A 23,657-nucleotide genomic window follows, 5' to 3' on the forward strand; every position below is an offset into this window, starting at 1 on the left:
TCTGTTGCATAAACAAAGAAAAAATTGGCGAGAAGGACTTCAAGAAAAGAAGACATTACTAAACAAAAAATAATATGTAATGTTTGCCTTTTGTTTGCCATTCCAGTAGAAGGCAATTTCCTACGTTGCAGGTTTCACATCTCATCTTCATCTTCTATGATCTGCATTTCACAGCAGATCATCTTGCTTGCATTCTCACCTGACAGTCACTGAAATATATTTACCTAGCAATTACTTGCTGATGTGTTTAATCTCACTAACAGAGGTGCTCTGGATTGGATGACACAACAGCATTGTTATTTACTGTGGCATCTTATTATAATGCAGACGTGGAGTTGAGTCTGCTAGAAATATGCTGCTTTTATAAAGAACTAGTAGCAGCTGGCTATTGAGCTTGATTAAAGAAAAAAAAACATCAACAAAATGTGAAACTAAATGTGCCATTTTGCATTGTACATAGTTTTATAAATAAAAACAGGAATTGCTTTCTTCGTCAACATATATATTTTTTTCTGGGAGTCAAGTAAAGCACTCGTTTCATAGTGAAGCATACGCTTAAGATAGAACATTCTCCTCATTTGCCTGCTGCAACACTATCTATTGGGGGGGTGCCTCTGAAGTCTATACTTGGACCCTACATGTGTGGTTGTTGCAAAAGAATGAATGATTTGTATGATTAATTTTTTAACCAGATGTGTTTCACAGAGAAAGGATAAATAACCGAGCCAAGCGATTCCCCAAGCAGATGTGTGGTCCAGTTAAGCAAAAATCATGCTTCTATAAATCGTGCATCTTTAAAAATACACAAACTTATACCCACCATTTCAGTCTGACTTCACGGCAGCTTGAGAACATCTCACAGTATAGACAGAGGAATCCCTTCATCTAAGTAATTAGTCACGTGGCAGACTGCAGGACTTCTGTACAGCCTAATGGAACTGGACAGAGTTACTTTATAGTTTTTTTTGTATAAAAAAAGGTTCAATAAAGTTTACCTTTTTTAAAACTGTTGGTCTGTACACACAAGTTACATTTACAGAGTATATTTAAATTTTTAATAAAATGACCAATTACAATAGCTCTTTGCGCTGCACTCTTTGTATAGTCATCCTATAGTCACTCTATTTACATAGCTCTGCATCCCTGCTCTTTTTACTGAAGGATCTTTTGCCCTTTCAATCATGAAGCATATTACTCCTCTGTCAGAGCAAAGCAGTTCCTAACGACAGGGAACCCAGCTGGGATAGGAAGAGGGCAGTAGGCCCCAATGCATTAACATAATAATCCAACTGTGCTCCCACAGGCCCTGAGGCCAGACAGTATATTAGGTAGGCCCCCTGTGTGGGTCCTAGCAAAGGCTGCCTTATCACCTGCCTATCAACCTGTAGCACCCACTGCCTGCAGAAAGGCACAAACCTCTGCAAAACAGTAATGGCCAAAATGCATTTCAACTTTCCTGATCAGAAACAATGTATTTAATTTTGTTTTAAAACACCAACCAGGTTTAATGTTTTGCATATCTAATATTTGACCCATCCAAGTCCAGCAATAGCATTCCTATGTCAAGATGACTTAGATTAAACATTTAAGACAATAAGCGTTAACACTTATGTTTATCATAGCTCTTTATCACCAGTACATGATTTATTAACCCCCCCACCTCCGTTTCCATGTTGTAAATTACTCAAGTTGGCTCCCAATTCGGGTGGGTGCCTGAATTCTCTGGTCCGATTTCACTCCTCAGGTTGGGAGGAAATGACATCATTAAATGTCAATCAAAAATGTTGTATGGGGCGGGAACATACCGTATAACGGGACATTTTGGCTGGTATTAAATTCCACCTTGGGGGATTTTGACGGTTTTTGAATTTCCGTTTTCACTTTGCACGGTCACAAAGAAAAATGCAACACAGTCTCTCATTTACAGTAACTTGTTATACTAGCATCTACAATGTCAATTTGGAAAACAAAGGCCTAGGCTAGCGAGCACTGGTAAAAACTAATTTATTTTAACATTTTGTTTTGTTTGTGGACTTTATGATACCTGCATGGCGGGTGTCTTTAGTAATATCTACAACATATCGACAATAAAAACCAACTATTTTGTTACTGACTTTCTAACAAGTTTGGCATAAACAATTTTGGGTGTTTAAAAAAAAAAAAAAAAAAAAAAAAAAAAATGCTTAACATATAAAAGAACAGTCTTACTACAATAGCAGTTTACACTGATCGTATCAGATCAACTCCAGATATTTTTATCCTTTGATGGAGATGTTCGGTCTACTTTTAATGTTTTCAAGCAAATTGGCTTCATCACTGCCATTCTTATATCCACTTTGACATGCAACACATTATTTCCCTTGTCCAGCGCTTCTTTCCCTGTTCTCCATACCAGTCTGCCAGAGGTATATACACTGCACTGAACAAATGTGAAAGAATATCTAAATATCATTGACAATTTGACTAATACTGTCTGAAGCAAATGCTCGTCTTGACCTTTAACTTACAAGCATTTCTAGCCAAACTCACATGATAATTTGGGTAACTCGGAAAAGCATTGAAACTCCTCCTTTTTCACCAACTCGAGCTCTGGGAGAATTCAGGCCTATTCAAGCACACTTGAGTCGACTGTCCATGGAAACAGTGGTTTGCAGAAGTATTCACCCCTGACCGACAATCTCACATTTTGTTGAATTACAAATAATGTATGCAGATTTTCAAAAAAAAAAAAATTGTATTCAAAGCTGTAGTGGTTAAACTGAACATTAATATAAGGAGGAGGTTAAATGTCAGCAAAACTTGCAAAGAAAATGTACAAAATGAAATTTACTGGTTGCATAAGTATTCAGCCCCTTAAGTCAGTACTTGGTAGAAGCACCTTTTGCAGCAATTACTGCTAAGAGTCTTTTTGGATAGGTCTCTACTAGCTTTGTACAGTAGGATGGTGAAATTTCTGCCCATTCTTCACAGGAAAATTGCTCCAGTTCTGAGAAGTTTGTTGGGGATCGACGATTGACTGCAATCTTCAAATCTCGCTATAAATTTTAGATTGGATTCAAGTCAGGACTTTGACTGGGCCACTCGAACATTAATTCTCTTCTTGTTCAACCACTCCAGTGTGGCTTTGTGCTTCGGGTCATTGTCCTGCTGAAATGTGAATTTCCTCCCCAGTTTCAGAGTCTTGGCTGACTCAAACAGGTTTTCCTCAAGGATTTGCCTGGACTTTGAACCATCCATTCTCCCCTCTATCCTGACAAGTGCCCCAGTCCCTGCTGAAGAGAAGCATCCCCATAACATGATGCTGCCACCCCCATGGGTGATGTGCAGTGCTGGGCTTGCGCCTGACGTAACGCTTGGAATTTAGACTGAAAAGTTCAACTTTTGTCTCGTCTGACCACCTTTTTCCACATATCTGCAGTATCATCTATATGCTTTTTTCGCAAACTATAGAGGAGGCTTTTTGAGTAATGGTTTCTTTCTTGCCACCCGTCCATACAGGCCAGCTTTGTGTAGGGACCGGCTTATTGTTGATGCGTGAACACTGACTCCCATCTCAGACACAGAACTCTGCAGATCTCTCAAGGTCATTGTTTGCATCAGAGTGACATCCCAAACCAGTTTCCTGCTTGCATGGCTGCTACGTTTGGGACGGCGACCTGATCTGGGTAGTGTCTGGGTGGTATGACGCATTTCCACTTCTTAATGATGGACTTCACTGTGCTGAGGATAATCAGTGGCTTTGAAATTTTCTTGTACCTTTCTCCTGCTCTGTACCTCTCTACCACTTTATCCCTAACTAGTTTCGAAAGCTCCTTGGTCTTCATGGTTGCTCTGTTGGACCACTATGTGAGTTGCAGCTTGAAAGTCTTTATATAAACATATAGGGCAGTTTGCTTATAGATGTCTGGCTTGGCAGTTTACAGTGCAACAGAGATGGATTTTGGCTTTACTATTTCTAGCAAAAAAAAAAAGAGAACAATCACTTTACATACTTTTTTTCAGTAAAAATAACTATAACAATACAGGTCAACATCTTAATCCATGGGGGTTGCCTAAATAATGTCTCCATCATGATTCGAGAGATCTGGATTATGCTTCAGAATTAACAGAAGACCTTTTCAAAAAGACCATCTAAAACAAGGAACTTTAGTCAGTAATAAAAAATAAAAAAAACAAAACTAGTTTGACTATTGCCATTATCAGCACTAAACTTATATGCAGTAAAAATAAAGTATTGTATTTTTAGCAAGAAAGACTGTTTAGAATCTTAGACTTTCCAGCTAAATCCTGGTGTAGAATCCAAACAAGATGAAACCTGTTAATTATGCAATACATCACTTAGAGGAATGGGTGGCAATAAAAACGGGAGCAATACAAATTCAAATAACACCTTCAGCTTTGAAATGAACAAATGCACAAAAAATAACAGGACCCTTAATGTCCTAGGAAAAGTGTTTTAAAACACTACAAAACTGGATGTCAGGCTCCACCATCCAGGCCATTCTCTCACCACACTATAGAAAGATGGTTGACATCCATGATGACATAAGTAACTACAGTAACAGTTGTTTTCTTGAAAGAAAGAGCCCCTCCCCTGTGGTTGATAGTCAGAGAAGTAAAAATACATACATTATTCTACATTTAAAATAAAAACACAAGGGTTTTCACACTTCATCCCCACGGCATTAACAGAGGAACGCTCTTGCATACATGAGTTTGTGAGCCGTTGTTCTACCGTCTCAAGTCATTTTCTTAAGTGTGCATCTCTCTGATGGGGAAAACTCTCTATTTCAAAGCTCACTGTTTCTGTGAGACACTGTTCAACGATTATAAACTAATAAAATTTGAAGTGAATGTATCTCATAGCTTGCTAGTGCCTAAAGCTTTGTTCTAGTATTAAATCAAAGGTATTGTACCTGCTAATTGGTTGAGCTGGTACTTCAAATTGTATTTTCTAATACAGGGTTGGAAATAAACACTCCCCTTGCATAGCAGTTTAATCATTTCCTGGTTTACCTGTGTGTTTAATAAGACATAGCTGAGCTTGTTACCCAAATACTGTGGCTAATCATGTTCATATTAAAACCTGGAATGAAACGTCTACGCAATAGGAGTGTTACTTCCATCCCTGTAATATCTACACAGGTTCAGGTGATTATGTTTACTGTAACAACTGGAAAGGTTTCTCACAGCTCTACTTCTAGATCACTAGTGTCTTTAATTATTCATTTAATTGCACACATTTCGTTATGCAAACAGGTTACAGCTGTATTAAATTCAAAAGGAAGCCAACTGATTTATATAAAATGTAAAAGGAATGTACAAGGTTTAGTACCCCAAAAATAACTTTTTGAGACATTTTCAAAAGCATTAGCTCCAATGAAAAAAATCTACGAGAAACTGAAGTGCTTGATAAAAATGGACTAATAAACACTAATGACATTTTGGTAAATGATGTAAATGCATGTTAAGGTATTCATCCCTGGTCGAGGCATGGACAGCTACAGTGCAGGCAAGCTTCTCCACAAACTGCTCATAAAATGTGCCTCTCCCTGGAGGGCGCCTCCTCTAATTGGTTGATCGGGTACCTCACTGTCTATGCCCATTCATTCTTTGGTCTCACTAAAGGACTGTCTGGAAAGATACCAATTAGTGCCAATTGTGTTGGTAGTGTTTGAGTTGTGGACATGTGTCCACTAGGAATTGAGCAGAAACCAATTGTGCTTGGTTCACAAAGGCCTTCCCATTAGATAGCAGCTCAAAACAACTTTCCACGACCATTTCCCAGGACTGGAATTGAATCACATCCCATTGTCAGCCTAACAAAGTGGAAATTACCACTAAAGCCAATAAAAATAAAAGTAATCGAGAAAGTGGATAAAGAGATTCATTTTTCTTCTATAACGCCATCTGAAAACAGGATCTGCTTTGCAGGTTTTTTTTACTTTGTGTTATTGGAAGCTTCAAAACTGTCTTTGAATTTCTGGATTACATCACTAGCATATATATATATATATATATATATATATATATATATATATATATATATATATATATATATATATATATTTTTTTTTTTTTTAAAGGGCACAAAAGTTTCACTGCATCTGTAATATTATCTACATTTTCTACCAGTTACATAGGTTTAGGTGATAATGTTTAAATGGAGTTTGTTATTCCTGAAACATTTCAAGACTTAAGAGAAACAGTCCAGAATAGTTTCATCAATATTACTCTTTACTTACTGTAAGTTATCAAAACAGACTTTAGAAAAAGCTAAAATATTGTGAACTGGGTCAACTTTTCTTTATGTAACATGGGAATACCCACTGCACAATCCCTACACCTTCCCATGCAAAAGTCAACATTGTATTACACAATATTTTTAAGGAGCAAAGCTTATAAGACCATGTTACAATATAATATGTGAAAAAGTATACAATGTTAACAGTCTCTGACATTATTTTTGTGTGGTGACTGGTCTCTTTGTCAATTCAATTTCTTATTCCTCAAAATTTACCCAGCAATATGTTGTAGAAGTAGCTTTTTGGAGTACATTAAAAGGATACAAATTTAGAAATACACATATAAATAACATTCCATTTTGATTGCACAGACTCGATAGTTCTGGTGAGAAGCAAAGAAACCATCTTCTATTTATAACAGAGTGGAAAGAGAACCCATTCCAGTTGACAAAGGGCCTCTCTAAAAGAAGGTAGATACACAACAGTTGAACACAAGGGTTTCAATATTTCAGGGGATGAATGAGATGCTTGTTATAATAGACTGACAGCACTGTGAACAGAAGCCCTTGATTTTGTACAGTATATTCCATGTTTACCTCCATTGCCTTGTGGGGGGTTATGGTTAGTTGATTCTTTGACCAATACAGCAACACACATAAAGAAAGTACTGATCTAGAAGGACCTTATAAATCTTGAATGTGACTCTTCTAAAAAGTGGAATCCAACTGCTTGTATCCAGTGTGGTTTAAACCCACTGGAGCACCCTTGTCCCACTTTGTTTACACATCACTGAAAAACCTAACCTTAGCTCAACATCTGAAACAGGCACAGTATGCTCCTTGCACCAACATCCTTACTCTCTAAGCTGCCTGTTGTTGTAAGTCACAAGGAAATCCTCATCCACAGAGTAAATTTTTACAACAGTTGGGACATGGGAAGGTTTCAAAGTAAAATGTCCTGGAACAAATATTATTGTTAAGCAACCACTGTATTACTACTTTTCTTCGTATTTCCATAGCAACACTAATTCTCATTTGGTCCTCTAATTTGTTTTTGTGTTTCAGTATATAAAGCGGAGTTTAGTGTTAAAAGCTAGAAGTACTAAAAATCACTGCTTTGTAGTTTTTTTTTCTCTCATTGTTACATTAACTGATCAAACATGCAATAACTGTTGAATAAACACTGCCCATCAGTGACATTCATACCAAGCCATGCCTGTAACAAAAAAACCACTATAATCTATATCCATTGTATGTACATGTAAAAATGTAAGTTTGAAATGCAGAAATACAACAGGTGCCTTAATATATTCTGTACTTAGATTCTGATACTCTTAGCTTATGCTAAAAAATAAATAATAATCCAGTTTCTAAATTGAAAATTAAGTTTAAACAAATATAATACTACATCATGGAGTAATTTATTTTCAATTTAGAGTTATAACAGACCAACCTACTGTGGCAGCTGAATCTTCATATGCCTACTGCAATGTATAACATCCTATTTGTTTGTGCTGTTGTAAATTTCATTACAATATAAAAACCAACCGCACATTTATGCCAAAAGAAAGAATGTTAATTAGAAATACAAATCATCCCAGATTGTTATTAATGGGAACTGTAGAATAAGCAACACATATTTTGTGCCCATAAGTAAATCTCAGGTACCTTTGATCTTCAGCCCACAGCGGATGCTGCTGCGCTGCACTGCCTGGCTTCTGGGAGTTTGCCAGAACCAGACATCTGGCAAGTTTGTTATTATTGGCTGCTTCACTCCCTGGAGGTCACTCTTGTGACACTGGGCAGAGAGTGTCCTAGCAGGAAAAATTATCAGCACATTTTGAGTGGATTAGAGTTCTAAAGTGGTCCTCAAATCTCTACAGGGGTCTTGTGAGCTGTCTTCCACTGGGGTTTCAAAGATTCATTACACAGGCCTGTGACTTAAACAGCTCTGTAATAGAGCAACAACGACATGAGTCAGTGTTTCATAGTGTACTACAGATCTCAGGCTCGGCTTGGAGCCAACAGATTTCTAATGGGTTTTGTTCTGAACAAATCTATATTCTCAGCATGCCTAAAATATGTTGCTGCACAGATTTCTGAACCAGCTTCAGTGGTCATGTGTTGTTTAGAACAAGGAGATAGACCAGTGTGTCTGCTGGTTATGGTTTGCATTGGATTATCATTCTAACAAGGTCCTTTATATATCTATATAAAAAACAACAACAAAAAACAACAATTGATGGTCCTTAAAATAAAATTAGGACAATTAGAGACAGCAGAAGTTGTGCACTATACCACGTGCTGCATGGGGTGATTTCAAGGAGTGTCTGATCCCCTGATGCTCAAGATTCATGTTATGCTCAGAGTTCACTGTAGAATGCCTGGTTAAACAGACAAATCATGATTTATAAATAAATAAATAAAAATACTGAATCAAAGAGTAAATGCTTTCAAAATATGGCTAATGGTGTACAAATCTTGTATGTAATGAGAACTTCAAGGTGGTATAATTGCACGATGGTTTGCTTTCCAAATTTGCAATATAATTATAACAACTATAATAATGGCGATGTCATGTAATATACTATGATTTCAATTAATGATAATACCGGTAATAATTAAAATAACTATAACTAACTAAACAATATTCAGAAACCAAGAAAAACACCCAAAAATCTCAGGATCTCCCCAAACCAAATGAAATGCAGTAATAAATCTAGAGCCAAACCGTAGGAGTATAGGGTTAACCAACTAGCTATCCCAGAGCAAACAGTACTGACACAATAGCATCGTACTATCAGAATTTAACATTATTCAGAGAATTGATTGAAAGTCTTTTTTTCTTCCCTTATACAACTACAAAGCTCCTGTAACCCATAAATATTACATACAGCAAAAATGCAAAGCAGGAATTAATGACTATCTGAGGAAGTGGCATGTTTGGCAGTTCCCCGAGGGGTTGCTTAGTAGACATAATGCGACTTCATCACTAACTGGCAACATTTCCCTCTGCCTGGCAAACAGCTCTCATCTCTCACTAGACCAAACAGAGCAGAACATCTAAGCCAGGGTCAGAAACAAGTCTGTAACACTGCCTGCTTAGACTTACTGTAGGCTGAACTCCGAGGTACGGTTCCATGTTCTAAACATTCACATTTATAAAACAATATCCAAGTAATGCAAATCATCACACTGTTCTATTCAAAAGATATTTTGGGCAGTAAACGGATCCTCAATGTACAGAATTGTGCAACACAACACATTTAAATCAAAGAAACATAGTTGGCCAAATTTTTCCTTTCCAGTTATAGAATACTGTATTTATGCCTTACCCCTTTATGCCCCCCCCCCCATGTAATAGAAATACACTTATGTAAACGTAATTGATATTACTTGCGACATATACAGTAAGCTGGCATTGCAGCAGCACGACTGCAGCAGATTTACGCAAGACAAAGCTTTATTCAACAACAGAGGTGTTTCTTTCAGCACAGCTTACACTACACAATGCTTTTCTGTCAAGATGGCAAATGATGAAATGAAAGGTTTGCCTCTGGATAACACATGCTGGAGGGTGGTGGGGCGGATGGTGCTCAGTTTTTTTTTTTTTTTTTTATTAAAATGATTAGTGTTAGCGTATATTTTGGATGTTTCAAACACATTCTACCATAGCACTTTTCTTACACTGTCTTGTACAGTCGGTATTCAGTACATATTTTACTGAAGCAATACAGCTGGGATAGGTCCCCCCCCCCCCCCCCCCCCCCCCCAATGTTTGGGTCCATCATAAAGAAATAAACTGACTAGGGCAATTTAATGAGGTTTTCCAGGTGTGTGTAATTTATTTATTTTTTTATATGTCTTTGAGCTGTATATATTGATGCCAATATAACAATAAAATATTGTTTACATTTGACATACTTTTTGGAGTGTACAAGAAAAAAAAAAAAAACAACTTATTATCAATATCACCTCACAGACACAGGGCTGCATGGCTCTATAAATAGGAAATCCTTACCTCATTTCCACCAACAGCTTTGGTCAAAATTACAGCAGAGGACACAGGAGGAGGCATACAGCCAACAGTCTGCAACCTGACGGATGATGATTAAATAAACAACATATCAATAACAACATTATGGTTTATTAAATCCATTTTGCATGACATATTGAAACCTTTTACAGTCAACATAGCTAATAAAAGTAACAACAGCAATTAAATACAGACTGTCACTCAACTGTTTTATTTAAGGCACTTACATACTGTACTGTGACATCCCGTCTTACAGGGCGCATGCATGATCGGTCATGTCAGCTTACAATGTTGGGGCGATCACATGGTAATTGAACAAACCAGTGAAATGACCCCTGAAATGGGTCATAAATAGGTAAGGCATCAATTTCTTTATACAGATGCCATCCTTTGCGAAAGCAGCAACCCCATAGAAGGGAAAGTTAGCAACATGTCATTCTTAAGAAATGTTTTCAATAAAATGAAAAGGAAAACAAGCACAGCAATATCACCGTTAACTCTAAGGTACAAGGGACATGCATGTCCTAAAAATAAAATGCTCTAACTTTCTTATTTTTGCAATTAGGTGCAAGAAAAGAGGTTTCAAATTTACTGACATGTTGGGCATGGCGTCCAAGTTGTCAGTTTCCTTGTGATATTTGAGTCACTCAAATATTTTAAGAAGAAACATTTTGAACAAGTGCTCAATTCCTTGTGTACCTTAAGGGGTTAACAGAAATGCACTGCACAGTGCATAGGCATATTATTAACTTAAAGTCATTTGACTAAACAACCATTTTTATTTTAAAAAAAATAAGAGACTTCTATTCTGAATATTAGCCTGAGTTCACATCGAGTTTGTTAGGGGGTTAGTTCCACACTCTGTGTGTTTCAGTTCATTTGGAGTGTAGTGTGAACAAGTGAAGTTCACTTGGCAAATTAACCAAGTTTGGTTCACTTGCTGAACCCCAATGTGAACAACCAGGGAACTCAGTTTGTTTGCACACAAGAAACAAACAATACATGTTGAATTTTGTAGCTAGATGAGGAGAAAGTGAAGTTTTTCAGTTAATTTTATGTAGTTGATTGGTTGGTAACGTTGCATGTGTGTTATATTCTTAAAAAATGTAAAGTATAAAGTTTGGTAAAAAAATCTCAAGGGCAATAAGGACAGTGAAAGATGTGAAATTTGGACAGACACCAAAATCCAGGCAGAACTTGACAAAGAGAATGCTCTCACTCTAACTCCTGTACTTTTCTCCAATGCTTGCTTCAGTAGAGCTACAAGATAATAAAAACATTTTTAACCTAAGCTGAGATACCACAAAGCACTGCAGACAGTGGAAACACTGAGTCCACTAATCATAAAAAAAAAACTAACCGAGTTCACTTGCAAGCTGCAATGTGAACCCATATGAATTCAATCCTGATAAAAACAGAAGTGAACCAAAAAAACAAACCAATGCATTTGCATCCAGGCAAGTGTGAGCAGCAAGCAAACTGAGTCATTGTTTTAAACTAAAGGAACTGAACTAAGACTGTTTGTAATGAACCCAATGTGAATACAAGCTTAATTTAACATTCTGCTTTTAGATGTTAGATAAACATCGCTGGAATGTTTAAAAAAAACAAACAACAAAACTTCAAAATAATATACAAAAATAAGAAACTTTGTATATCTGGGTAAAAAAAAAAATGTTGTGAACCATTCTTTTTACTGAAAACCATAAATCAAGTCCAATAAATATGAAAATATTTAGCTCAACCAGTCACCATAAAAGTCTTGTGATTGTCATTCGTCTAATATCAATGAAGTGAGGGATGGAAATAAGACTCTGACTGCATAGCAGTTTCACCCATTCCAGATTTGACTACAAGCTTGATTAGCCCCAGTGTATAGGTAACAAGCTCAGGTGTGTCTCACTAAACTTACAGAAAAACCAGGAATGGATCAAACTACTATGCAATGGAAGTCTTATTTCCATCCCTGGACAATGTGGCAAATGTAAAATGTTCATGGAATGACCCTATCGTATCATAGGCATGATGAAAAAAAAAAAAAAGTAAATATACTTTTCTGCTTGAATTTTATTTCTTAATCTAATAATAATAATAATAATAATAATAATAATAATAAATAATAATAATAATAATAATAATAAATACCACCCATATAACAATAGTTATTTAATAAGTACAAAATTCTAAAGCAATTATGTTTTAAGGTAAAAATAACATTGTTTTTATATATACAATGCTATATGTACATTATCAACTGCCAGTTGGTAATATGCAGTTCACAACACCAATATTTTAATAAAACATGCAAATATTTATTCTAAGGTACTTCAATTTAAATTGTACACACAAAAAAAATGTGCTTTATCATGAAAACTATTCCACACACATTGCATACAAGCACCAACTGCCTAAAATTGGAAGTAAAATGTTCAAATCAGGTGCTACTTTTAAATAAAATATGATGCTGGTAATAAAACAGTTGTTGCTTTATAATAACAATAAGTCACTTACAATAAGACATTGATTTAACATCTCATCCGCAGGATGGAGAACAAGGAGGTTAAGTTACTTGCTCAGGGTCACACAGTGAGTCAGTCAGTGGCAGTGGTGGGATTTGAACCGGTGACCTTCTGGTTATAAGCCCTGAGTTCAACATCTCCCTCAAAAAATTTCAGACTTGTTTGAATTAATTTGTTCAGCTTTACATTATTTTCAAATGATTTGAGCTGAAATGTTCATTACTTTTTTTGTGAACCAATATTAGGCTCTCAGTTTTGCTACAATAACATCATCTTATTATGGTAAAGTTCCACACACACTGGATTTATTAGCATCACTAGATGCTGTATACTGGCTGCTGGTAGCTGGATGGATAACTAAAACAGAAAAATACATAGTGATGATTTGTGAAACATGCATGTCAGAAAGTACTGAACACCAGTACTTTCCCTTATCTTAGCCAATAGATCACACATGCGTCTCCATTTCACTAGCCCCTTTGTTATACAACTGAATTCAATTAAACAATTAAGGCTATGGTTGTTGGAACAAGGTGCTATAAATGCAATGGAATTAAAAAAAAAAAAAAAAAAAAAAAAAAAACAACACATATTACTACCACTGTCAGATGTGCACAGACAGCTGTGGGAAAAAGACACAGTCTTGGTCTTTTAGTTAATTTTGACAGACATAAGTAAAGACAGAGTAACATTATTTTTCCTGGCTAAATCTAACCCATTTAAGCACACTCCATTGAATAAACAATGGTAAGACCAAAAAACTAAAGAGCCATACTGTCTGTAGGCTATTTTGCAGCTTATAAATAACATCAGGTAGGACAGCCTGGAGTCTGTATATCCAGGAAGCAAGTTCCTGAACAAACACAAGTAACAATATAAAATCACACTGAACGCCTTAATGCAACTCAAACATACATTCAAAAAGTCATAGAACTGCAAACATACCCTTTTAACAGCCATTCATTGATGGTGGTTAATGATAAGATTTGCAGGAAAAGCCATATTGCAGCAGGAAAAAATACGAGTGTGAAGATCTGGACAAAAAGATGAAGCTTCACATGCATCAAAGCGCTGGTTAACTCCTGCAAAAGAGAGCAGCAACATTACTCGGGTTCCTGCAGACACCTGGGAAAAAAGCAATAGTGAAAGTATACATTACTTAAGTTAATGATGCACTACAAATCAAGTCTGAATTAGGGTCCTGGCACATTAGGCATCATTATGTAGTGGTCAGGTGTATCATTCATGTATATTATGTAGCATTCAGTGATGAACTCTGGGCATTCAACCTAACCTTCTTAAGCAATACACCTACTGCAGCAAGTAAACAGACAGCTACCTAGGAAACCAGGACTCTTCTAGAAACTGATACCTTTGTTCTTACAACAGCCATTAAAAAAGTTAATAGAAAAGATGTCTTAACATTCCATCATCATTTTTATTTATTAGACCAACACATAGCATGGTGTTTTGCAGAGACACCTTATCAGTCGGAGGCCAAGGGTTAATTTGCCAGTATGGGCCAGCTAACCTGCCTGGTCATTACCTGGTCAGACAAAAAAAAGACAAAATGGAAAAGCGATTTAGTTTCTCTGCCCCATAAACGAAAGGCTTTGAGAATGATACTTTTATAAATGTTGGTCTTCCCTCACTTAAATTTCCTTTTATATCTCATGGAGGTCTGAAAGGAGACAAGGTGCAAATAAACTGTCTTGGGACATTTGAGAGATCTTTTCCATTACATGTAGCTTGTTTTGTAAGAGCCAATTTTAGGATTTGCCCCATCTTATGCACCTCAGTTTCTTTTTCTTCTTCTGTAATGCAAGAAAAGTGTGACAAACATAGCTTCAGACCTCCATCAAGCATGAGACAGATTTCAGAACAGAGATGCCTGCAGCATCAAAATTCGAACAAAAGTATGAATTACCAATTTCTTTCTTTGAGGGTGTGCATGTTTGTGTGCGGATATATCTTTAGAAGCCAGGGGGATTTCAAGCATTAAAACTGCAAGTCAAATCCACCCTTCACTGCTGCAGGAGCCTTTGAAAACTTAAAGGAAACCTTTAGCTTCTTAAATATGCAACTATACAAATGCACAAACAAGGCATAAATATGGACAATAAGTTTTTGACATGAACAGGTATCCAGTAAATGCAGGACTCAGCTTTACAACAAACTGACAGGTTATTTAATTGATTGGTTATAGAGTTTCAGTGTCATTTTCGGTGTAACACTGACAGACAAATCCAGATCAGTGGGTATAGCCAACAGAAAATCAATGAAGAAAAATTATTATATTTTTAGGGAAGCTAATTTTAACATTAAAGAGTAAGAGTTCTGAAAAATAGTGTTCTACTTCTCCACGTGTTGCTACTGCCGTTTAAATAATTTACCTGTAATTTCTCTTCTCATTGTTAGCATCCTGACAACTTGTTAGACTTCAAGTCTGTTTCAAAGCTCTTTTCAATATGTCTGCTCTAGTGCACTGTGGTTTGAGATCTATCCCCAAAATCACTGCAGGAAAAAAAAAACGATTTAAAAAAAAAACAACAAGTGTTCTGCTTTTCTGTTCCGTACCACACTCTACTACTGGTCTTAATTATAACTACTTCCTGTATCTTGTACTTGACTTTACTCTTATAGGTATCTGTACTCACATTTTCTGTACCTGCTCTTATTTGAAATAATTCTGATCCATTTATTGTACTTATCACATGCTCATACTGGACTTTACTCATGTAAGCAAATATTATTAATATAAGTTAACTGTTCTTAGTCGAACCCGCTTTTACATGTAATTATTTACAGTATTCTCCGTTTTATGCTCTTATTTGAATTTGACATTTTGCTACTGTACTTTACAACTGCTCTTATCTGAAAAGTGACACTTTACAATGTGATATTTTGTAACGCAATACTTTGCAAAGACTACTTTGTGTTGTATGTCATCTCGGAGAACAAGATCTGTCATTTCATTGGCACGACGAACGGATGACTCCCTGAATCGTGGAAATGATGCGAAACCTTACAGCTAGGCAGTGAGTTTGAGTCTTTACTGAAGCAGCTTTTGGACACCTCTACTGTTTTATCTGGGACATCGAACAAGATTCAGAATGACCTAATCAAAGCAGTGAGTAATATCCAACTTCATAACATTGCCAAAGAAATTGAGGAGGCACCATTTGTTGCGTTTCTACTTCATGAAATATCAGACATAGCCAAGAAGTCTCAGTTTTCAACTGTACTGCGTTAAGTCACCAAGGACAGTGATGCTGTGGCACCCTTTGTTGGTTTTACTGATGTCTGACAGTAGTCGGTTTCGTGCTAAACTGTGTGCTGTGTATAACTCATATGAGGTGCAAGGGAAAAGTGCGTTTGACCTGGAAAATGAGGTCTGAGGTCAACTTTTCTGAGGTCAACAAGTTGGCAGAATTCATTCTGATGATTCCCTATTCAACAGCTACAGTGGAAAGATCTTTTTCAACTTTAAAGCAGATAAAGACATTCACACGGACCACCTAGGCCGGTGAACGCCTGTCCAACATCGCCTAACTGAAAAGAAGCTGCCTAGGAATCTACACCACCTATCGGATTTCTACAGTTTAGTCACTGAGGAGTGTCAGAAAAAAGACAGACAAATGGAATTTCGATTTCAGTAGAAAATTAGACAAACACATGTCTTTTATATAGTCCCAGTGCACATTAGAAAATGATTTTATGTCATGTAAAAAGTTGTTGCAATGTAATAATAAAATAGCGCTGAAAGTAGATAAGCCTTTCCGCTACTTCCTTCATCAGTGTAATGAAAAGACGTCAAGTCCATACTTTCAATTTGTTTATATAACTAAGAAATATTATTTTGAACATTTTTAAGAATTCATGTACCTGGTACTTCAAAATGTGTTAACCATATAAAATTGTATATTCATACTTAATAAATACAGTATTTACAAGACACAGTCCAAGTAATGATCAACAATACATCTTACCTTTATAAAATAATAAAACCTTTTTTATTTTTACCTCAGTTTTTAATGAGAGTCCACTGTTAAAAAATATTGCAGATACAGCAATATATGTGATTGAGATCTCAGGCTTCAGGGGTCCTTTGAAAGAAAGGGAAGAACAACACTTGTGGTACTATGTTGAATTCAAAACTTTTACTAATAAAGTACATTCAACACTTGCAATGCTGCACACAACATTTGGTTACAAGAATGAAACTGTCATACAAGCAATGTACTATTCCCGTGTTTTATTATAAACAAAACACAAAGGCACTAAACATTTTAAAACAGGGTTTGGACAAAATAAAATGGAAACATCCATCATAACAAATGTCAATGACATATGACCATCATAAATGCACTGGTCTCTAAATAGTATCCAAGCATTTAAAATGATTCCAGTGAGTTATGTGACCTCTCCTCTATAGCTGAGGTGGAAACCAGCAGCAAAGCCTGTTCTCCACAATTTTTTTGATTAAAATGTTAATAATGTGTGCAGTCTTGGATATGAAATAAGCACCTGCCAACCAAGTACCTAACAAATATTTCTATGCATTTCTGACATAACCGATAGAAAAAACAAAACAAAACACAGCTACATGTAGTCCAATGCACATGTCAATGAGTGCATTTGCTTTCTCAAAAGGATGTTACATGTCATAATCATTTGTGGCAGTAATATTACAATATGTACATGCCTACAATATAACTGGTGTTAAAAATATTTTCCCTCCACCTAAGTCTTGTGTTAAATGTAGCAGTAAGAGTACACAATGTACAGTAGGGGTGCACTGGTGCATTCTTAAGTGTTAAACGTGGATAGCAGAATCTAGTCTTCTCTACTTTATTAAGAACCAGACAATCAGGATGTGTACCGTATAGTAACATTAATGCGTCACATAGCTCTATGAAAGAAAAACAAAAGTCCAGAATTAGGCATCAGGACATAATATAACCTGCACAACATGAAGCGCACCCGAATGCAACGTGTCACTCAAAAAACACACAGACGACAAGGACTCTTGTGTATGTCCTGTGCATGCTCAGTGTATGAATATATTTTATTTTAAATTGAAAAATTGTTGCCACGTCAGCAAACCTAATTAATTAATCTGTACACACACACACAAAATAAAAAAATAAAATAAAATAAAAAATAACGTGAGAAAAACTGTACTGCTGAATTAATTAAGATGCTGGTACATGAAATTGAAAGCAAATACATTAATAAGTAAGGTACTTGTACACTCTGATTCGATGTCATGTTAAAAAGTTCTACATAATACAAAATGTACTGAAAAAAAAGACATTGATTTACTGTTTTTATTAGAAGTCAATTAATAGTCAGAAACCACTGCCATCGTGGTAACTTACCACTGCTAGTAATTCCGTGGATGAGACGCATATAAATAATGTAACATTACCAGATGTGCATTTAGAAACAAAATATTATTTTACGTTTTAGCTCCTATATGGAAACAAACAAAAAGTTAATTCACTGACTCGTTACACTCACCTCCCTTCACCCCTACAGAAGGCTCCAGCCTTGCTAAGGTGATCACAAGCACTATTCCTATAATGAACCACTCCTTCCTTAGCCTATCTAAAAGACCCATTTCGACAATATATAAAAGATTACTAGTTCCGGCCTCTGAAAGCGGTGCGCTGTGTAACTCTGGTCAAGTATATGATGTCGCTAGAACTAAAAACATCGGCCAAAAGCGTTGGATGTATGTTATTTCCTCACATAGAAGGTCGCCATCATTACCCTTAAGAACGTAATACGTCCGCAAATACAATCTAAGGAAGGATGGATTAAGCCAACATCTGTGGCTCTTTCCCATACACTTCTATTCACTGTTTCTTTTTTTTTATTTGAATCAGTGAAATTGATATCTACTTTCTTCATATGTAAAAGTGAATGTACTATTTCCAATCCATGTTCATGGCTTTGACAGCGTGATGCTCACATTATTTGTGCATTACGGTAATGCCGACAACGAGGACGCCCAAAGCTAGAGCAAAAGTACTTGTGGGCAATATCTGAATTTCAACTCTTGAAAGTTGATAGTGTTCAAATAATGTTAATGAACTAAGCAAAACGTGTGTTAACCTATTTCAAATCCGAAACTAAAAGTACACAACCACAAAACAAAAGCGACATTTATTTACAAGACATTACTAGCTACTGTCTTTCTCTGGTCCTTTAGAACGCGAGAGACTATATCAACGTTGCATTAGCAGACAAATATGTAGAAAAAAAGTATTCAGTTATCCACATTTCCCACATCAGCTGTAAAACAGTTAAGGCTATCAGTATGGTGAAAGAGTTCAAGACCTTGACATATATTAACAGCATGTACAGAATAGTATTGTATATGAATTGCCAAATTCTAAGACAATTTGATAAGCAATTAACCAGATATATGCAAAGATGCAAGTGTGACATACATACAGATGGATGACCGGATAGACAGACACCTCCCTATACCTTCAGAACCAGTTACTGTCAATCACTTAAGTTGTTAATACCAAGTTTCATGTGCAACTGGGAAAGATGTGATATATGTCATACGTACATAAGCTTCCACTATATCCATTTCAAATATCTAATGTAAAGCTAATAAAAGACCTGGTAGCAAAACCGCATTAAATAAAATGGCCCACAATTGAGAAAATACTTCCAAAGATAGGTATTATGTTTAATACCAGATAAGTTGGATGGATGGAGGCAAATCTATGACATCTATTTCAAATGTTGTAATGCCATAGTTCTTATGTTTCTGAACAGATCTAGGCACTCAAACATCACACACAAGAACAGTGTTCCTGTTCAATGTGCTACAGAAGCAAAACATGCAGTGTGTATTTCATTAAACTTTGCATACTTGTAAAGACAGATGTGTGACTTCAGTCTATAATTGATTGAGCCTATTATTTAAACTTGTTAACCCACCCACTACCTGCTTCCACTTGTTTAGGTAGTTAATGGAATTTAGTCTCAAATATTTACTTATAATGATTGTGGGAGGGCAGTGTTGTGGTGCAGCTTCTAAATGATGTACAAATAGCAGGCAGAAGCAAAAGAATGGCAGTTTAAGCACTCTTGTGAATATTTACATTAAAACAAATAAAACAGTTCACAAAATACATGGTACCTCGTCTTTAAATATGGTATATACACAATATCCCAGGTAGAACGGGATGGCAGGGGCAATGGTCCGATGACCTGGTGGCAGCAACTGCAAGCAGAGATGTGACCACTGGAAGGACACCTGGTCTCCCAGGGGGAGTGCAGCATGAAATGAGGGACGCCCACACGACGTCTGTTGACAGCGCCCTGATGCCTGGGTTACCAGGGGAGTAGAGTAGGGAACAGCTGGACCAGCTGTGCCTGGAGCTGACGTGACCTGGGAATTAGGTCCAGTGACCAGAGGTACAGACTCAATGGCAGGGTGTCTGTGAGCATGAGCCCAGGGACGTGACCCACTGGCACTGGCTTTGTAAAGAGGGGTGGTGGTTGGGGCTGAGGTGGAAGTGGCCTTTTCAGTTCCTGCTTTGGTATTAGAGGCGGCAACAACGCTGGGCAATTTGGCTTGGAGTACACCAACAGCGGCATCGCGGCAATGGCAGGGGGTAGCCTGGCAGCGACAGCACAGGCCACGGCACGGGAACCCCTGGCAGAAGCAGCATAGGTCACAAAAAGGGATACTCCGGCCAAGGCAGCACAGGTTGGAGGATGGGGCACTCTGGCAGGCATGGCTCAGGTCGCAGGATAGGGCACTCCGGTTGAAGCAGCACAGGTCACAGGAATGGGCATACTGGCAGACATGGGCACGCCAGCAGGCATAGAGCTGTCAACTGTGATGCTTGACCCTCTGGACAGACAGGCTCAAGACCCTCCAGTGCTGGCTCTGGACGTGGAGGCTCTGGACCCTCCGGATACAGAGGATCTAGACCCTCCAGTGCTGGCTCTGGATGTGGCTCTGGACCCTCTGGATGTGCAGACACTGGGTGCACAGGCTCTGGACGTACCGATGGCTCCTCGTTCTCTGGCTCAGAAAACAGCAGCAACTCCTCATCTAGTCTTGCATCAGCTGTTCTCTCGTTAGGTCCTCATCCAAGTACTGTAGGACCATATGGAAATCCTTCTCTAGCGAGTCTGCTGCACACTTCTGTGCCCAGGAGAACCAGCAAGGTCCGTCCCTTCTCGCAAGGGTCTGGATGACCAGAGGGACTGCTTCTGGCTCCCCGCTGTGTTCCAGGAACCAGTTGAATGCTAGCATGCATGCTAGGGGGCGCTATCCCACATCGTTGTGGTGCAGCTTTTAAGGGTTATACAGGCGCAAGAATGGCAGTTTAAGCACTCTTGTGCATATTTATTTACAGAAAACAAAAATAATACATGATACATGGTTTTGCGTCTTTAACTATGGTACAACTTTATACCTGATATTCCAGGTAGAGCAAGGCAATAAACAAGCGTTATGTGTGTAAGCAGGCACAGCTGTAGAGGCTGGGCTGGCAGGTAACCGTCTGGTTGTTCTGGAGGTGTTTACCTTTCAGACCATGAAATAACAGAACCATTGTAGTCTTGCTCTGATTTGATCAGCTCTGCTCTGATCTGTTCTGATCTGCTCTGGTCTGCTCTGATCTGATCTGCTCTGCTCTGCTCTGCTCTGCTCTGCTCTGCTCTGCTCTGCTCTGCTCTGCTCTGCTCTGCTCTGATCTGATCTGATCTGCTCTGATCTGATCTGCTCCTTACCCTTGGCTCATCTTCCACAAGTGCTCCTTATAGACACCTGCTGCTGGGCTCAATTGATTGTTAATTAATCAATTAAGTCCCAGTCACAGTCTGCACATGTATTTGGCAGGGATAGTATTGTTCCCTGTCACAATGACATATAAAGTTTTGTATGCAGTCAAACAACAACACATCATCATACCACCAAGGCATATCTATAATGACAATTTTGACCTAGGCCACACTGGTAATGCTCTACATTTCACAATGTGGCAAACCTCAGGGGGTTAAAGATATAAAGATGTGATCTCTATAAAAGGGGTCAGCTCTATAAAGACGTGATATTAAAGTGGCCAAGTTCATCAATATAAATCTGTGACTTATTGCCCCCCCCACCCCTCTACATTTTTATGTCAGTGAAGACTAGCTCACATATAAGTTTCCAAAAGGAAATCTTATAATGCATTAAAACAATAGTCCTCTATGCTAGCAAATATCTGAAGAACCACTTAACTTTTTGCCATGAAACTTGGCAGTAACATTATTTAGCTTATGTTATTGATAATATCAGAATATAATTTGATGATACCCATTGAGCTTCAGTTCTCCTTGTGGGGAGAGCAGTGACAAGGGAACATCGTTGGACATTCAAAAATTGGGAGAAAATTGATGGTTAAATAAACGGGAAAAAAACCCCCTGAAAAGCATCAAAATGCCATTTTATACTTCTAGAACAGTCATATCCTCCACCTTTATCGATCAAAGTCAGCCACATTTAATTTAAACTCATCCTGTTCATATTCATACAGGTTGACAGTGAAATTTTGACTTTGAGCAGTTAATTTATGAAAGCCCCTAATCATGAAAGAGATGATTATGATCTTCCTGAGCAGTTATTAATAGACACACAATTTCTACCAAATAATGCTAAATTAGAACAGGAAAATCTATATGGAACACAGGAATTACTCTCCCCAAATGAGTTTCTCATCGTCAGGAATTTCAACCATTCAAACACTATAGCAAATCATCCAAATAAATTCTATGCAGAATATAACTTTTTGTTATTAAAAATTGAAAATATTTTAATGTATCTTTTATATTACAAAGTGAAAGAAGGACACAGGCATACAACATGTTTTAATGAAACTGTTTCAAAGACAAATTAATATTATGTTAGATACAAGAAATATAATATGTCAAAATATAAAAATTGGCAATTTATTTGTTCATCTACGCATTTATAATTTAAAGTTTTTTACCTGAAAAGTTGAACTGAACTTCCTCTAGAAACATAATACATAAGAACACAAAAATCTTGAGCCAGCTTTAACTTACTGCAAGATGAATATTGCCAAAAAGAGATATTTTATCAAAGCCGGAGTCAATTTGAAGACAATGTTGATTTCTTACCAGCCCTATATTTGACTTGCTGACAGCTGCATCAGGCCTTTCTATATTGATTCTGAGCACCTTGAGGTATGTGACATCATTATAAATATTGACCTTATCATCTACTGCCCTGCAGCTTCTGCATACCATTCAGGCTCGCAAAGCCTAATGCCTCCCTAAAGGACATCAGCAATAGTCCATCACCTTGAAATCTGTTTGTTATTTGTTTTGTTGACCTCATATCTCACCTCACTTTCTCCTGTTCTAATCAGTTGCTAGACTCTTTTTTTCACCTCTCTTTATGAATGTAGTATTAGTACTGCATACACTTTCTCCCTACAGTATGTGGCTCTTTCATAAACTATGCATAGATGTGAAAAGCTATGTGTACACTCACAGTTGTGAATAAAGACTTGGGTTACCTGTATAATTACAACTGGACCCTTTCCATTCTTTTTCCCCTGATTTTCTCCCAATTTGGAATGTCCAATCCCCTCACTGCAGCAATTTCCCACATAATAATATCTTTCTATAGCGCCTTTCATAGTGGACCACCATCACAAAGCACTTTATAGAGGTAGGTTGTGATATAGTATATGCAGAGTCACTTACAATAGGACATTGATTTAACATCTCAGCAGGACGGAGCAGAAGGAGGTTAAGTGACTTACCCAGGGTCACACAGTGAGCCAGTGGCAGAGGTGGGATTTGAACC

General features: G+C 37.3%; 1 protein-coding gene across 3 annotated transcripts in view; it reads right to left on the reverse strand.

Moving 5' to 3' along the window:
• LOC121321266 (sodium/bile acid cotransporter 7-A) overlaps nucleotides 1-18,558 on the reverse strand; it is a 105,406-nt gene extending 86,848 nt beyond the window's left edge. For 2 of the 3 annotated variants that reach the window (XM_041260170.1, XM_041260176.1), the window contains exons 1-4: nucleotides 18,323-18,558; nucleotides 16,823-16,905; nucleotides 13,745-13,881; nucleotides 10,266-10,341 (exon numbers count right to left, since the gene is read on the reverse strand). In XM_041260170.1, the coding sequence (XP_041116104.1) occupies nucleotides 10,266-10,341; nucleotides 13,745-13,881; nucleotides 16,823-16,905; nucleotides 18,323-18,422 (396 nt within the window). In that variant the 5' untranslated portion in view covers nucleotides 18,423-18,558. Of the gene's footprint in view, nucleotides 1-3,809; nucleotides 3,956-10,265; nucleotides 10,342-13,744; nucleotides 13,882-16,822; nucleotides 16,906-18,322 lie in introns of those variants that run through there. The other variant, XM_041260181.1, reaches the window with a different exon arrangement.
• Between the last annotated feature and the right edge of the window lie 5,099 nt (nucleotides 18,559-23,657).

Source organism: Polyodon spathula, chromosome 1 (genome assembly GCF_017654505.1).
Source record: "Polyodon spathula isolate WHYD16114869_AA chromosome 1, ASM1765450v1, whole genome shotgun sequence".
Taxonomy (NCBI): Eukaryota; Metazoa; Chordata; class Actinopteri; order Acipenseriformes; family Polyodontidae; genus Polyodon; species Polyodon spathula.